Source organism: Rutilus rutilus (genome assembly GCF_951802725.1).
Source record: "Rutilus rutilus genome assembly, chromosome: 1".
Classification (NCBI taxonomy): Eukaryota; Metazoa; Chordata; class Actinopteri; order Cypriniformes; family Leuciscidae; genus Rutilus; species Rutilus rutilus.
Window position 1 is genome coordinate 61,561 of NC_140209.1, and position 18,687 is coordinate 80,247.

General features: G+C 38.9%; 1 protein-coding gene across 4 annotated transcripts in view; it reads left to right on the top strand.

The window, feature by feature from the left end:
- Nucleotides 1-18,687, top strand: part of LOC311301385 (stonustoxin subunit beta-like) — a 47,398-nt gene that overhangs the window by 16,799 nt on the left and 11,912 nt on the right. For all 4 annotated transcript variants that reach the window (XM_084426425.1, XM_084426423.1, XM_084426422.1 and 1 more), the window contains exons 4-5: nt 343-435; nt 13,796-15,523. In XM_084426425.1, the coding sequence (XP_084282551.1) occupies nt 343-435; nt 13,796-15,523 (1,821 nt within the window). The remainder of the gene's footprint in view (nt 1-342; nt 436-13,795; nt 15,524-18,687) is intronic.

The following is an 18,687-nucleotide window of genomic DNA, read 5'->3' on the forward strand; positions in this document are numbered from 1 at the left end:
GACTCAATCTACTCTGTTTGATCTAGATCTAGATGTAGTCTTTGACAAAAACGTGATTTTTTTTTCAGCTTTTTGCTCAAATTGTTGCTTTTTTTACTTAAAAAGGAAATGCATAAAGCTAGAATAAAACCTCTTTATTTTGAGATTTTGCATGCTTGAGATATTCACACAACAAAATATTCTGGGGGTCATGAAAACTTGCTGGCAGTGGCTAGCAACTTTTTTCAAAAATGTTGGCGGGTAAAGAATTAAACAGTATTCATTATCATCAGAAATAATTTTGTTAATATATGATAAATATTCTAAGTATAAATTATACCTTTTATTTGTTATTTACTGCAGCCCTGACATCACAGACCATTGAAGTGGCAGCTCTAGGAAGACCTCTGTTTCCTGGTATGCTGTATGACTGCCGCAAGGATACCTTCATTCCAGGTGCTTTACAAACCTACAATATATAAATAAATAAAATTTTATTTTCCCCTCTTCATCAAATATTGCATCACTACTTACCAATCCTTGTTTTTAACAACACTATAAAACCTGCATGTTTCTTCAACAGTAAATCACTTCTTCATACATCTATCTATAAATTACAGCAACGTCTGACTGTCAGTCTGTCTGTGTGTGTGTGTGTGTGTCTGTGTGTTTTATTTATTTATTTATGTGAAAAACAAAAGGGACAATACATATTAATTAACATTTTCACAAATGTAAATATGTCAGATAGCCTTAGGCTAATTTCCATCTGCAGACCCCCTGGCAGGTTGGTGTTACACACAAGTTAATAAATACATACAGATACACTATATACAGACTATATACAGAGAGACAAGGACAAGAACAGTGATCACATCATGTGTCATGGAAATTCTTTCTCAACTTTAAATAATAATTGGAAGACAGCTGGAGATATCAAAAGTTATAAAGATCTTTATTTCTTATAAGAAAGGCTGTTCACATACAGAACGCATCTGGTATGAGAAGGCCCCGACTTCTGCTTTTTGCCCAGCTTATATACACAAAACACATCCTGGTTTTCTCAAAAGATCGCCTTCGTTACCTTAAAAGGATACATCTTGTTCAAAATCTTTGTCTGGCATAAATTATATCTAAACAAAACAATATCGTGCCAACATACAAGTTCCTGTTTTTAGCTGCTGCTCAAAATTCACACCTTTTGTCTATCTTTATTTTGATCTGAGCTGCGCACATATATTTTCACACTTGAAGTCCAACAATAGGTCACTTGAGTACTCTTAGTCTCTTTGCTACTAAGTCTCCTATAACTCAAAACATTTTGTCCCTGCAAGCTTGTCTTAACTTATGCTTTTCTAAACACTTGATTACACATCTTTAATAACGTGCTTTAGCTTATATGAATATATTTCTTTAAATGCTCATGAGTAAAAATAAAGTGAAAGATGTTAATACAAGCTGTACACTTCTAAAAGTAAAAACACATCTAAAAGTAAAAGAACACATCTAAATGTAAAATTTCTATCATACATGTTAGAACAAACGATTACAACAAGAGTGGACAACAGGACATATAGAAAACAGGAAAGCATCGACTGTATTGCACAAACCACAACTTTGCACATGCCCTGACTGACCTGATATTGCACTGACCCGCATTACACTGACCCCTATTGCACAACCCATGTTATACTGTCTCTTATTGCACAACCCGTATTACACTGATAACTGTATCCCTTTTTGTAATGCACTAACTCTGTTTTACGTCTGATATATAATGATTAACTAAACATGATCACATGTTTGTGTGTCCCTCAGCCACACTGTTAAATGACTCCTAAAGGTAGGAAGATGTGCTTTCCCTTACTGATAGTGGAAAACTATTCCAGAAGCTCACTCCCTGATATGACAGGACGTTCTGTGAAAAGGCCAATTCACAATCGCCTCTCATAGTGGCTCTAGTCACTCGAGACCCGGCAACACTGCTAGACTTTTGTTGAATAAAATCACTCAATGGTGGAGGCGCCAGACCATGTATAACCTTGTAGATTAGACAGGCTGATTTAAATAATGAAATTAGCATAATTTAAAAATTTAATGTCATTTGTCAATGTCATTTGACAATGGTGATATGACGAAGGTTTCTTGTCTAATATTTTCAATGCTCTTTTGTAGCATACTTCGATTGGCCCAATAGCAGCATGACTCGTACAGGACCAACTTGTGATACAGTACTCAATATGAGCCAGAATCATAGAGTGCAGGAATGTAATCGCTGCTGTATCCGTTAATGATGTACGAATATGTCTAAAGTTCCGTATATTAACATTTACAGTTTTCACTACTTTTTTAACGTGTTTTTAAAGGATAATTTCGAGTTTATTAGCACTCCCAAATACTTAAATTCCTCAACATAAATTAATTCTTGTCCACCCACGCGAACTTTTACTGCGGCCACGGTTGTTTTAGGTTTACTGAAAAACATTGATACGGTCTTTTTAACATTAAGGCACAGGCATGAATCATTCAGCCATTTTTGTAAGTCATTTAAGGCTAATGAAAGCTGATGGGCTGCATCATCAGCACTTTTTGCTTGTGTAAAAATTACCGTATCGTCTGCATACATAATCGTGTCCACATTTTTGCACACATTGGGCAAGTTATTTACATAGAGTGAGAATAGCAGGGGACCTAAAATTGATCCCTGAGGGACACCTTGCGTATAGTGAAGATAGGGTGACTTACTATTCTTTATTTGCACGCATTGTTTTCTATCTGATAGATAAGACTGTATCCATTTAACGGTTTGATTGCTAAAGTTAAATGTTGACAGTCTAGGCAAGAGCTTAAGGTGATTCACAGTATCAAACGCACGCTTAAAGTCAACAAAACAGCCACAACATAACTGTTTTTGTCTAAATAAGACTTCACCTTCTCAACAAAAACAAAGACAGTCGTTTCAGTTGAGTGAAGAGATTGAAATCCGAATTGCATAGGGTGCAAACCCGGATTACATTCATTAATATGTGCAATAATAGAGTTAGCGACCCATTTTCTGCTATCTTTGAGAAGATAGGGAGTATGCTAATAGGTCAATAATTAACAGGGTCTAATTTATCACCCAATTTATATATTGGTATGACATTTGCCACTTTCCAACTCAAAGGGACGACTGTCTGCGTGATTGATAAATTAATAAGATGGATGGGTCACATGCACCAAGATACAAGATTTATAATGCTTCAGAAGATTGGTATCAAATCCAAACACATCCCTTGCTTTAGAACTTTTCAATTTAGAGGTTGTTTTAATTTTCTGTAATTATTTGAATATTAAACTTTGAATTTTGAGTTGAGGCATCCATATGGGGGTCGGTTTTGCCAATATTTTGTTGAGAGTAACAAGAATTAGAATGTGAAATCTCATCAATGGTACTTTGGAAATAATAATTTAATTTAGTTGCTAGGCTGAGAGGCTCTGATACCAATTCATTGACAAATTTGAGTTCAAGGTCTTTATCAGCATTGTGCTTACTTTTACCAAGGAGTTTAATATTTTACCAAATTAGCTTACAATTTCCTTTGGCACCATTAATTACAGTCATGAAAAAATTAGCTTTTGCCATTCTCAAAGTTTGGGTGACTTTATTCCTTGCGGATACAAAATTTAATCGATCAGTAATTAATCCAAATTGTAATGATTTTTTTAAGTAATTTGTCTCTGAGTGTCATAAGCTGTTTACACTCACTATTGATCCAAGGCGAGGAATAAACTCGTTTCTGTAAATGACCCGCTTTCTGAAAAAAATTTTTTTTTCATTTATTTGTTTATTTAACAGGGACAGTGCATGGCACTCAGCCATACCAGAATTAGCTACAAGCTAAATTTCATCTGTAGTCCCTGGGCAGGAAGAATCCAACAAACACATATAAATATACCATAAAACATCATCACACAAGTAGCCTTTCGGACAACAACAAAGTTTCACATTCTTCAAGACACAATAAAACAAAACAACAGAACAAAATAAAGTGCAATATTAATAGACACAACAATGCAATGTTAGGATACGACAAAAAATACGTTTTTTGAGTTTATGATTAATGGGTACATGATTGTATAGATTTTAGCCATAATTTTGTTTTATATTTAAAACAAGAAAATGTACTGATGTCTCTAATCTCGTTTGGGACTGAGTTCCAGTACTTAGAGGCTCTGATAGAGAAAGCTGATCAAAACTTAAATTTACATTTATTCATTTAGCACAGAGGTCTCCAACCCCCGGGCCGCGGACCGGTACCGGTCCGTGGGACATTTGGTACCGGGCCTCTGAAAGTCTTTTTGTGCCGCTTTCAGAGCGCTCACGTCCGTAAGGGTGAACGTGAGCGCTCTGAAAGCGGCACAAAAAGACTGCTTTAAAACTTTCACAGAGACCTCAGACAGAAAGCAAAAAGCCTGTCTTTAAATTGTATTTCGTTTTGTATTAATTGTATCTTAATTTTAATCAATGTTTCATCACCCAATTGCCTGGATTTAATAAGAAGTAAATATAATAGAAAATATTTAATCAGGACACGGAGGCGCGGGCGCGTGAACTGGAGCTGATCTCATAAATTAACCGAAATTCAGCGTATAAGGTAGCCTACTTGCCTCACAGACCTGAGACATAGAAAGCTTGAAATGTCTAATTTTAAACAGAACAATTCAAAACAAAAGAAAACTGACTGTTCTCTGCTTATGTAATTCGCATTTCTCTCTGGCGCGTTCACTAGGCATACTGTGAAGATCGAGTCAGCATTGTCAACTTCATCTTTGCACAGAAAACTTGTTTATTATTAAACAATTAAAATGTCTCCTGCTATATTTTACATATTCATAATCATTAATTTTGGTTCTTAAAATCGGTTCTTTGTGACAGCTTTTAGGTGCTTTATTGGCAGCGCCACCCTTACATCGCATCCGTAAACATGGAGATTTTTTTCTTTTGGGTTTTTTTTTGTTTGTGTTCAGGCTTTCTCAGTTGCGATATTACGAGTACCCTGCTAATAAAATTGCAAGTAAGCCTACACATTGGATTCACGTTTATTATTATATTTAATTATTTTTTATATTTTTTTTATATTTTGTTGTATTTATCCGCCGCACCTTAAAGGCCGGTCCGTGAAAATATTGTCTGATATTAAACCGGTCCGTGGCGCAAAAAAGGTTGGGGACCGCTGATTTAGCAGACGCTTTTATCCAAAGCGACTTACAGATGAGAACAATAGAAGCAGTTAAACTAACAGTAGGACAACAAAATGCAAGTGCTATGACCCTTCTCAGTTTAGTCTAACACAATTTTTTTTTTTTTTTTATAGTTATAGTTATAGAACAGATAGAATAGAGTAGTAGAGAAAGTGTTAGTATTAATGGATCAAGTGCTGTCGAAAAAGAAGCGTCTTCAGCCGTTTCTTGAAAGTTGCTATGGACTCAGTCGCTCTGGTTGAGATAGGCAGATCATTCCACCAGCAAGGAACAGTCATGGTAAAGGGCAGAGAAAGAGATTTTGTGCCTCTTTGAGATGTCACCACAAGACGCCGTTCACTTGCAGAGCGCAAGTTCCTGGATGGCACGTAAGTCTGAAGTAAAGAGTTAAAGTAAAAGGGAGCAGAACCAGTGGATGTTCTGTAGGCAAACGTCAGTGACTTAAATTTGATGCGAGCGGCAACTGGCAACCAGTGCAGTTTTGTGAGGAGAGGAGTGACGTGTGCCCTTTTCGGCTCGTTAAAGACCACTCTAGCTGCGGCGTTCTAAATCAGTTGCAGAGGTTTGACTGTGCAAGCTGGAAGACCAGCCAGGAGAGCGTTACAATAGTCAAGTCTGGATAAAACAAGCGCTTGGACAAGGAGTTGAGTAGCATGTTCTGATAGGAAGGGTCTGATCCTCCTAATGTTGTACAAGGCAAATCTACATGACCGGGCAGTTCTAGCAATGTGGTCTGTGAAGTTCAATTGATCATCAATCACCACACCAAGGTTCCTGGCTGACCTAGATGGAGTTATGGATGACGAGTCTAGCTTAATGGTGAAGTTGTGGTGAAGTGTTGGGTTGGCCGGGACCACGAGTAGCTCTGTCTTCGCAAGGTTTAGTTGAAGGTGGTGGTCCTTCATCCAGCCAGAAATGTCTGTCAGGCAGGCTGAGATACGAGCAGCTCCCGTCGGATCGTCAGGCTGGAATGAGAGGTAGAGTTGTGTGTCATCAGCGTAGCAGTGAAAACTGAGACAGAACCCCTTTAATAGAGGAGTATAGTAGATCACAACATTTATTAGTGTCATCACAAGATAGTATGCTAGAACAATCAAGATTATTTAGAGCTGCAGTTAAACGTTGTTCTTGCCTCTTTGGAATAAATGTTTGTTTTATATTAGTGCTTTTACTGACACTTCTCAAATCGTTTTTTAGTCAGCTTTCTAGAGAAGAATATGGCATTGTGGTCAGACAAGCCAGTCAAATTTTTTATGTTTTTATCATTCTATCTAGTTTGTTAGAGAACACCAGGTCTATTAGAGTTTTAGAGTGATTTGTTTTTCTAGTAGGATCACTGATCATTTGTGTTAGTCCAAAAATATCTGTAATTTCTTTCAGTTTGTTTCTCCCATTAGAATAACCTCATTATTAAAGTCACAACAACTCAGAAGTGCCTTAAATTGATCATAAAAATCTACTTTTGCTGAAGGCGGGCAAGACATAAAAAGTAAATGACATTTCTGCTGAGAGTGACACTTTAACTCCAACACATTCAATTGGGATTTCATTAGGCCAAATTATGTGTACATTTTAAAGAGTCCTTCATATACAGTAACACCCCTCCCCCCTTTGCTTGATGCCTATCCTTTCTAAAGACATTGTAACCTTGTAATGATACCACTAATTGTGGGGAAGAGGGTTTAAGCCAAGTTTCTGAAAGTCCCAGGAAATCTACATTGTGTGTGTGTATTATTCTCATATCTCTTGAACCGTTAGTCAGATGGATTTCAAACTTGACAGGTGTCTTGCTATGGGCACGACTAAGTGCAGTGCCAAGTTTGATGTTGTTTGGATTAGAAATGCAAAAGATTTCGTTAATATATATACAGGGCTGCCAACTTTTGAGTTCAACTTAGAGTGAGATTATGGGGGCGGGGCTTGGTTAGGGGAGGGGCTATTGGGGGGCGTGGCTTGGTGTGGAAAAAAATACAAACACAAAATCCTTGCATTAGCAGAAGTGTATTAAGTATATATTGATTGTCAAAGTATTTGGTATCTGTACAGAATTTCTTGGGAGATTTACATTACATTTAATTTTCACAAACATTTTACAAAAATAGGATTAACATGTGATAACATGTTCACAGATTAACTTGTGCTCTATTGTAAGCATTTTCTATCCTACATACAGAGCACCAATAATGTGTACTTAGTGTCCCCTTTGTTATGAATGGCCATTTTTCTGACCATGCATTTTTAAAGGAGCATCGATAGGACGGAGCTCCGCTCTGGGCTTTAATCTTTTGGCCTGGTGGTCTCTCTTCTTTATCTGAGGGCTCATCTGTCTCCTGCTCTAAAGTCTCAGATAGACTTTCATGTTCCTCCTGTGTCTTTTCCTGCTGCTTCTCAGGGTCACAGGACTTCTTGGAGGGCTGATAAACTGCCCACATTGATACAAGCGTTCTTTTCTTGCCTGTCCCTGACACTTTAGATAACATCCTATAACAAAAAAAATTCACATTTATCCATACTGACACCACCACCAGTCAAATATATGGACATGATTGAAGAGTTGTGATTGATATAAAAAAAAATCATTTTAATATGGGATGTCGTTGACTTGACATTCTGTTCTTAGAAAACAATAATTAACATTAACTATAGGCTACACTGTAAAAAAAAAAAATCATGAGTCTTGTCATTTTCTTTACAAAAATTAAGGTGATCATTAAAAATATTATGTATATTTTATTAAGAAAATTGTGGTTCAGTGTTTTATTGAAAATATTGAGAACATTTCACTAATACCTATGCATTTTACTAGTTTTTTAAGGAAACATACACAATTGTAAGGCTTGAATTGAGGAACTGATAAACCTCATAAAATTAAGGAAAAGGGGCTACCTAGTTATTTTAAGAGAATTAGCTCATTTATGCGGTTTTATTTAGAGACACCATTGTTTGTTCCCAGCATGCTTTGCACATGGCTGGAAATGGAGAGTAAATCTGGCATGGAGTAGAAACACAAAACTCACTCTTGCACTCTTTCACACTTACACACAATCTCTCTCTCACACGCACGCACACACATACACACACCCACCCACAACGCACACACCCACAACAAACACACAGACACACACAAAACACACACCCACACCCACCCTCACACACACACACACACCCCGACCCACACACACACACACACATACACAAAACACACACCCACACCCACACCCACACACACACACACACACACATGCACACACACAGACACACACACACACTCACTTGGATATGTGGTGTACGGTCACTCTCCATAGGCATAATGGTTTTTCTAATGTACAAACTGTATAATCTATCCCCCTACACTAACCCTACCCCTAAACCTACCAATCACAGAAAACATTTGCCATTTTTTGAATTTCAAAAAACACCATTTAGTATGTTTTAGTATGAGGACACAGATGTCGTCATAAACCATGTTTACGTTGTAATACCCATGTCAGTATACACATTTGTGTCCTCATAAACCATATACAAGAACACACACACACTAACAGCAGGCCCTGACAGGAGGAGGACAGAGTAAAGGTTCACAGGACCTACAATTTCCACACTTTTATTAGCTCCGGGTCCAGTGGACCCGAACATCCTGTGTGTAATATAAATGTGTACAGTGTGTTTTCATTGAAAATGTGTTCTGATATATATTCCTCACAGAAAATGAGCCAAGGCCAATAAGTCTCAGTTTGAAAAAATAATTAATTGTATAATTTTTCTTTTGATAAAAAATGAAAACGGGTCCAACAGACCCGAACACCATACAAGGGTTAATGTTTAATGTTCAGGTATGTTTGACATTTGAAAGAGTTTCTATTATGTTCAAGATTTGATCGTTACCATTGTGCAGAAGAGTAGGGCTTATGGTTAGGTTGTGAATAACTGCAATTTTTTTATTATTATATTTTTTATATTCTGAAGCATATTGTTTTATATGTCGCAATAACTCTGCTAATGATAGTGCAGTAACATGTTTGAATCTGTACTGTCATAGCAGCATATAGTCTTTTTATAAAACAATACATCTCAAAGTTAAATATAACCAGGTCATAGCCATTCACTTGACTTCAAGTCAAGTCAAGTCAAGTCATCTTCATTTATATAGCGCTTTTAACAATGTAGATTGTCTCAAAGCAGCTTTACAGAGATAAGCGTATAATTTAAGGTAACAGAGATTGTTTCGGCTTTACAGCAGAGTTAAGTTATTTCCATCTAAAGTTAGTTTTAATTGATTTGGTTCCGTCGCAATGATCATTTGTTATTAAATTAGGGGCCGCTAAGACGACACCATTCCCTCTACACAGACTTTAAACGCGAACCTGTGAGAAACGCTGATGGCGTTCACATGCGCATTTAGAATGGGTTCTATAGTTATGTGCGTTAGAATATACGCAGGTTTGGAATTCCCTACAAGCCAAGCCTAAACAAAATACTTGTCTTTCCTTATAAATTTTGATAAGGAATTTTATTTTATTTGTTGCTTTGGGGTAGGACCGCAAGACGAATTTTCCCGACAACGCCTTATCTGTAGAGTGGTAGTGGGATCCTCCATAGGGAGAGACTAGTTGGCACTTCAGCACTGCGTTGTCATCGGTCCAGGCGAAGGTCCTTCGTCAGATCTGGATACGGCCCGGATCCGGCAGGCTGCAGGAAAAACCTTGGGATAAACACAGACACTAAAATTAGCGTAGATGCCATTCTTCTCATGATGTAACGAGTACATCAGGATTTTTGGGAAGTGTTCCCGGTTCCGGCTGACCTAATCTATGCAGCATAACATTAAATTATAGAAGTCTATAATGTATTATGTGAAAGCTAGGTCAAAGAGATGTGTCTTTAATCTGGCTTTGAACTGACAGAGTGTGTCTGCTTCCCGGACAATGGTAGGAAGACTGTTCCAGAGTTTTGGTGCTAAATAGGAAAAGGATCTACCGCCAGCAGTGGATTTTGATATTCTAGGTATAATCAACTGGCCGGAATTTTGAGATCGTAATAGACGTGACGGACTATAATGCGTTAAGAGCTCGCTCAAGTACTGCGGAGCTAAACCATTCAGTGCTTTGTAAGTAATCAGCAATATTTTAAAATTTATGCGATGTTTAATAGGGAGCCAATGCAGTTTTGACAGAACTGGGCTAATATGGTCATACTTCCTGGTTCTGGTAAGAACTCGAGCTGCTGCGTTTTGAACCAGCTGTAGTTTGTTTATTAAGCGTGCAGGGCAACCACCTAGTAGAGCATTACAATAATCTAGCCTTGAGGTCATGAACGCATGAACTAATTGTTCCGCATTTGTCAATGAGAGCATATGACGTAATTTAGATATATTTTTAAGATGGAAAAATGCAGTTTTACAGATACTAGACACGTGACTTTCAAATGAAAGATTGGTATCAAAGAGCACACCCAGGTTCCTAACCGACGACGAAGACTTAACAGAGCAGCCATCGAGTGTTAGACAGTATTCTAGGTTATTACGTGAGGAAGTTTTTTGTCCAATAATTAGAAACTCTGTTTTTTCAGAATTTAGAAGTAGGAAATTACAAGTCATCCAATTTTTTATATCCGCTATGCATTCCGTTAATTTTGTGAATTGATAAGTTTCGTTAGGTTTTGAAGAAATATAGAGCTGAGTATCATCGGCATAACAGTGAAAGCTAATGCCATGTTTCCTAATGATATCTCCTAAGGGTAGCATGTACAGAGTGAACAGCAGCGGTCCTAGTACTGAGCCTTGTGGTACGCCATACTGAACTTGTGATCGATGAGACATCTCATCATTTACTGCTACAAACTGATAACGGTCAGATAAGTATGATTTAAACCATGCTAGTGCATTTCCCGTAATGCCAACAAAATGTTCTAATCTATTTAAAAGAACGTTGTGGTCGATGGTGTCAAACGCAGCACTAAGATCGAGTAACACTAATAGAGAGATACAACCACGATCGGATGATAAGAGCAAATCATTTGTGACTCTGACAGAAAAGGTAGATTCGAGATCGGCCTGTAATTGACTAATTCTGAAGGATCAAGTTGCGTTTTTTTAACAAGCGGTTTAATCAAAGCCAGCTTAAAGTTTTTTGGTACGTATCCTAGAGACAAAGACGAATTAATGATATTAAGAAGAGGATCTATGACCTCTGGAAGTATTTCTTTCAGTAGCTTAGTCGGTGTAGGGTCTAACATACATGTTGTCAATTTAGATGATTTAACGAGTTTAGTAAATTCTTCCTCTCCTATAGCAACGAATGAATCAAATTTTTCCTCAGGGAGACTACAATGCACTGCCTGATGCGATACTGTAGTAGACGGTTGCATAGTTATAATTTTGTCCCTGATATTATCAATCTTATAAGTGAAGAAGTTCATAAAGTCATTACTGCTGTGCTGCTTGGAAACTTCGGTGCTTGAAGCTTTATTTTTCGTTAGTTTAGCCACCGTTTCAAATAAATACCTAGGATTATGTTTATTTTCTTCTAATAGGGTTGAAAAATAAGCAGATCTAGCAGCTTTTAAAGCCTCTCTGTAAGTAATTGAGCTCTCTTTCCATGAAATGCGAAATACCTCTAGTTTTGTTTTCTTCCAGTTGCGCTCCATTTTTCTGGCTGCTCTCTTAAGGGCCTGAGTGTGCTCGTTGTACCACGGCGTTGGACTATTTTCTTTAATCTTCTTTAAGCGCAACGGAGCAACTGTGTCTAAAGTGCTGGAAAAGAGAGAGTTAAAAGTTTCTGTTGTAATATCTAGTTCTTCTAAGCTATCTGGGATGCTGAGATGATGAAACTGATCAGGAAGATTATTAATAAAGCAATCTTTAGTGGCAGAAGTGATAGGTCTCACATATTTGAAACACGGAGTCGGCTTTGCAGCCTTGGCTAAATGCAAATTACACGAGACTAGATAATGATCTGAGATGTCATCGCTCTGCTGCAGAATTTCAACGGCATCAACATCTATTCCATGTGATAATATTAGATCTAGAGTATGATTACGACGATGAGTAGGTCCTGACACGTGTTGTCTAACTCCAATTGAATTTACAATGTCTTTAAATGCCAATCCCAATGCATCTTTTTCATTATCGATGTGTATATTAAAATCACCAACAATTAGTACTTTATCTGCAGTCAATATTAATTCTGATAGAAAGTCCGCAAATTCTTTGATAAAGTCTGTATGGTGCCCTGGTGGCCTGTATACAGTAGCCAGCACAAATCTCAAACGTGATTTATCGTTTACACTATATATTTTTACATTAAGCACCAATGCTTCAAAAGAATTATATTTAAAACTTGATTTCTTAGTGGTTTTGAAACTATTACTATAGATTACAGCAACACCACCCCCTTTGCGTTTCAGACGAGGCTCATGTTTATAACAGTAATCTTGCGGGGTGGACTCATTTAAAGTAATGTAATCGTTTGGTTTTAGCCAGGTTTCTGTCAAACACAGCACATCTAGGTTATTATCTGAAATCATATCGTTAACAACGAGTGCTTTTGAAGTAAGCGATCGAATATTCAGCAACCCAAGCTTTAGCATTTGCTCATCTGTATTATAGCTGTTTTTTATTTGTTGAACATCAATTAAATTTTTAACCTTAGTTGGGTTTAAACGTTTTTTGGATTTCCAAATTCGGGGAACAGACACAGTCTCTATATGATGATAGCTAGGTGAAAGAGGCTCTATGTGATGGGATTTATCTGACCTTGGTGACGCGAGGCCGCTAGCAGACAGTCGGTTAAGCCAGTCTGTCTGCTTCCTGACCTGAGCCCCAGATTGTCATGTTTGAGCTCTAAGACTATGAGCCATATTACTAGAGAGAAGAGCAGCACCATCCCAGGAGGGATGAATACCATCTCTTTTCAACAGGTCAGGTTTGCCCCAAAAACTTTTCCAATTGTCTATGAATTCTATATTATTAAGCGGACACCACTTAGACAGCCAACCGTTAAGCGAACACAATCTACTAACTATCTCATCACTCCTGCGAACAGGAAGGGGGCCAGAGCAAATTACAGTCCTTGACATCGTACTTGCAAGTTCACACACCTCTTTAATATTAATTTTGGTGATCTCCGACTGGCGGTTGGCAGTTGGTTCACTGTGTAGCCTGCTCCCTGAATCGTGTAGTTCAATTTTCCACATTTATTGTATGACACTATGTCAGTATCAGTATTTGCTTTCTACCATGCACAAATAAAAATGTCACTGAACTTTTGCTGTGTAATTGTAGCCTATGCTATTCACCAGCTAAACATATCCTATTCAATATGTTCACAGTCTCTTTCACTGGCATCATTTGTAGTTGCCTATTCACAAACTGTTTGCTCAAGCATAGCGTTTTCTCGGATTCACTGTCTGCTTTCTACCATGCACAAATAAAAATGTCACTGAACTTTTTCTGTGTAATTGTAACAATGAGCACTCAAACACACCAAACCAACAATTACTAAAAACACACACAAAAACTGATTTTGCATGGGCATTTTGCACTAGTAACTCTAAAAGTAATTTCTCATTTCAGGTGTCACTCTGTGGGATAAGAAATCATTGAGAGAAGATTTGGACAGTCGTCCACAGCCAAGGACAGATTTGAAGTTCAGTAGCTCCGACTCTCTGTCCAGTAAGTCCAGTCTCCTGGATGTGAGTGCTTCCCTGAAGGCCAGCTTCTTGGGAGGGCTGGTGGAGGTGGGAGGATCTGCCGAGTTCCTGCGTGACACCAAATCCTCAAACCAACAATCCAGAGTTACAATGTATTACAGTGAAACATCTAGATTCGAACAGCTCAATATGACTCAGCTGGGAGTGGGACACATCACCTACCCTCAGGTCTTTGACCTGAAAACTGCAACTCATGTGGTCACAGGTGTACTATACGGAGCTCAGGCCTTCATGGTGTTTGATCGGACATTTTCAGAAGAGGAAGAACAGCAGAAGATTGAGGGAGACCTGAATGTCATGGTCGAGAAGATTCCTCAATTTTCCATTCAGGGACAAGGAGCTGTAAATATGACAGATGCTCAAAAGAAAGTGGCTGAGAATATTGCCTGCACATTTCATGGTGACGTCCGCCTTGAGCAGAACCCCACCACTTACATGGAGGCCGTAGAGGTGTACAAGAAGCTCCCCACTATACTGAAGGAGAATCCACAGAATGCAGTTCCAATAAAAGTCTGGCTCTATCCTCTTTCTCTACTGGATACAAAAGCTGCTAAGTTGGAGAGAGAAATTAGCACAAGTCTGGTTTCCAACACTGAAGATATAATAGAGGGGCTGGGAGAAGTAGAGAGGACATGCAACGACCTCTCCAGAAAAACTCTGGTAAATGTTTTCAAAGACATCAATGAGAGGCTCCATTTATTTCAGGGCTCTCTTAGCACTTACGAAACGGTGCTCCTGAAAGAAGTGGCCAAGGTCTTGCCTGCTATACGAGGAGGAGAGAAGGAGCAACAGTCATTGGAAGACATCCTGAAGATCCATTACAGCTCCCCCTTTAATGCTGACATGCTTAACCATTGGTTAGATCATGCAAAGGCTGAACTTAACCTCTTGAGTTCTCAAACCAAGAGGCTGGAGGGAATCACAACTGAAGACTCTAACAGTCTCAACACCATCCTCCTTGATCCTGATATTGATGTTGTGGTGTGCTTGACCTTCACATCTCTGAAGTATGAAGACCCGTATCTTTCAGCCATGAAGAAGTTTCTGGAATCTGATGAGTTTAAAGGGCTAAATATGGGAATGAAACACAATTCTAGCACTTTGTCTGTCAGAAAGGGGTTCAACGATCCTGATGTCAGCTCAAAGATGAGAAAGAACTTATCTCTTTTCAGAAGTTTTTCAGAGGTTAATAAAGATAAAAAGAGATATCGATTCATTATTTCAGCCATCTCTAATGCCTCCAGTCCTGGCTCCTCTATCTATCTGTATGAATCAGGGAAGCTGACAGACACACAGTTCCAGCCTGTGTCGAAGCCTCCTCCACCAGAAGGGAAGCAGGTCCTGGAGCGCGGTGTGACCCTGAAACTGCAGAAGTCCCCAACTGGAGAAACTGTGCAGTTCAGAGTGGAGTACCAGCAGGTGAAAGCAGATTCTGGCACTGAGAAAAAGTGGATTATCATGAACACCGCTGATGAAGTCTTTAATCTGACTAGATTGGAGTTTAGAAAGCAGTACTCGATCCGCTACAGGATAGTGGGTAAAGTGGGAATGAGTGAAGCCAGTGACACTATCGGCCCCATACAGTCTTCAGGTAAGTGTTATATGCACTTTTTTTTCTTTCTTTTTTGCTTTTAAAATATATATACTGTATATTTCGCTAGCCTGGCAAGCCAGACCTACATCAAGATGTTAGGTCTGGAAACTCACCATAGACGCGGTTTAATCCGAGGGGTGGGATAAATGGCTGTCTTTCAAATTCTCTCTGCACGCAATAGGACAGCGCTTCAACCAACCAGAGCGTTTTCCCAACAGCCGAGCTTAGTTGATAGATTCAACTTTTGCCATATCTGGCCAGCAAAATGACGAACACATCTTCCTTTTTTTAAGAATGACTTAAGTGCCATTCTTTGCTCTTTTCTCAAAGAAAAACTTAACTCCAAGTCCTCCAGAGTCGCGGCCAAAGCCGATTCGAAAGACCATTGTTCTCCATCAGCAGCTGTCATTCTTTGTTTTCAAGTGGCAGCCAGGTAACCGTTGCAACTCTGTCATCATATGTTAAGCCCGCCCCCGCCTACTCTATACACAACGTGATTGGCCTGACCCAATTTAGGTTTTTGCAGCTAGAAGGTTTATTGAGAGTTGCTAGACCCCCTGGCTGCGAAATACATTTTGCTGCCGCTAGGGTGCGTCTAGATTTCTAGGCTAATATTTCGCTTCATTCACAGTCAATGTTTGCATTGACAACCATATTTCCTAACATGTGTGGCTATAATTAAATGTGTAACATGTTGTAAAGTGTTTCCCACTTGACTGTATATATGAACGTATTATTTCCTTTGTTCATGTTGTTACAAATAGTCCATAAAACCGCAGAGTATATTAAGTATTTGATGTCTAATGTAGGCTACTATACTTAATCATATGACATTCACAATAAACAATACAAAGCCTTGAACAAGTGACACGTACATGTCACTGTATGAAAACCAATAGGACATTTAAAACCCTCTGGTGCTCCTCATTTGGGAGTCACACTTATTCTCTTTGCGGTCAAAAGTGACCGGACACCTGAAATTGTTTTATTTTGTCAAATTTGTAAAATGTAAAATATTGAAAATAATTTAAAAACAAATTCAAATTTTTTAAAATATTTTTTCAATTAATGCAGTATTTCAGATTAATATAGAGACTAGGCCTTTTACTAGGCCCGTCCGACCAATTTGCCACTGATTTTAAAAGACTTTTAGAAACTTTTAACCTAATTCAGTCAGTGGATAAACCCACACACCATCTCGGGCACACCTTGGATCTCATCATCTCTTTTGGGCTTTCAATTTCCCTCAAAGAGATCTCTGAGACTGCCATCTCAGATCATTTTCCTGTTTTTGAAAATACAGCCCCCCCTCCAGCTAGAAAGTCTTTTGCTCCATCGTGCCAGCGTCGCATCATCACTTCCACCACAGCAGATGAATTTGCTGCTGCTTTCAGGGACTCTCAGTTTTTTATCTTGAATGGCATGGTTTCTCCTATCTGTCCAGACAATTTTTTTTCTTCCTTCCACTCCACCTGCTCCGGGATTCTGGACTCTATTGCTCCTTTTCGACATAAATTAGCTAAACCTAGAACGGATCCCTGGATTAATGACAATACTCGTACTATTAGGCAACGTTGCAGGCAGGCTGAAAGGAGATGGAAAAAGGATAAACTGCATGTCTCTCTAGACATTTTGTGGGCCTGTCTTGCTGATTACCAGAGGGCCCTACGGGAGGCAAAATCTCAGTATCTCTCTGATATAATTTCTAGCAGCAGTCACTGTCCCAGGGTCCTGTTCACTACAACTAATTCCTTTGTAAATCCACCTATTTCTGCTCTGGCTAATGTCTCAACTATCACCTGTGAAAATTTTCTCCATTTTTTTGTTGACAAGGTTGACTCTGTCAGACAGAGTACCAGGAAAGGTTTTAATAGGGATTTTTCTGTTGCCCCAGCTCATTCTGCTGTGTTTGAGGAGTTTGAGTTAGTTTCTTCTCTTCCCTTGGCGACATAGTGAAATCTTTGAAGCCTACAAATTGTCCACTGGATATTGTACCCGCTAGAGTGCTGAAACTGGTTTTTAACGCTGTAGGGCCTGGGCTTGTGGTTTTTATCAATAGCTGTCTTAGTCTAGGAACCGTCCCAGCTGCCTTTAAACATGCTGTGGTTAGGCTCCTTCTTAAAAAGCCTAGCCTTGACTCCTCAGCGCTATCTAATTTTAGACCAGTTTCCCATCTTCCCTTTCTTTCTAAAGTTTTGGAAAAAGTTGTTCTCATACAGTTACAGCCCTTTCTGTAAAACAACTCTGTCCTTGAAAAATTTCAATCCGGGTTTAGGCCTCGCCACAGCACTGAGTCTGCATTATTAAAGGTACACAATGATATTGCACTTTCTGTTGACACCAAGTGTCCTGTTGCCTTAGTGCTGCTGGATCTCACAGCAGCCTTTGACACGGTAGACCATACAGTCCTCCTGTCATGCTTGAAGCACTATGTTGGCATTCATGGCACTGCACTTAAGTGGTTTATGTCATATCTATCCAATAGAACTTTCTCTGTGATGATTGGTGATTTGTCTTCGTCTTGTGTTTCTCTTTCCTGTGGAGTCCCGCAAGGCTCCATTCTTGGCCCTATTTTGTTTTCATTATACATGCTACCACTAGGGTCAATTATAGCCAGGCATAACCTATCTTTTCACTGTTATGCAGATGATCTGCAAATCTATCTGCCACTGAAGCCCGGTGATGTACAAGGTACCTTAGTTGACTGCATTGCGGACATTAAGCAGTGGTTTGCCCAAAATTTTATGCATTTAAATGAGGATAAAACTGAATATATTGTGTTTGGAGAATCTGTGTCTAACGGTTTTGGTATCTGGCCTTCAACGGCCAGGCAGACGGTAAGGAACTTAGTAGTGATTTTTGATAGTTCGTTTAAATTTAACAAACAGATTGACACCGTTGTCAAGTTGAGCTTTTTTCAACTACGCGTTCTGGCAAAGGTAAAATCCTTTTTAAATCGTCATGACCTTGAGAAGGCTATTCACGCTCTAATTAGCTCCAGACTGGACTACTGCAATGCCCTGTATACTGGTGTCTCTCAGTCCTCTGTTGGCCGTCTTCAACTTGTCCAAAATGCAGCTGCCCGGCTGTTAACGAGCACTAAAAAACGAGAGCACATAACTCCGATTCTTTATTCCCTCCATTGGCTCCCGGTACATTAT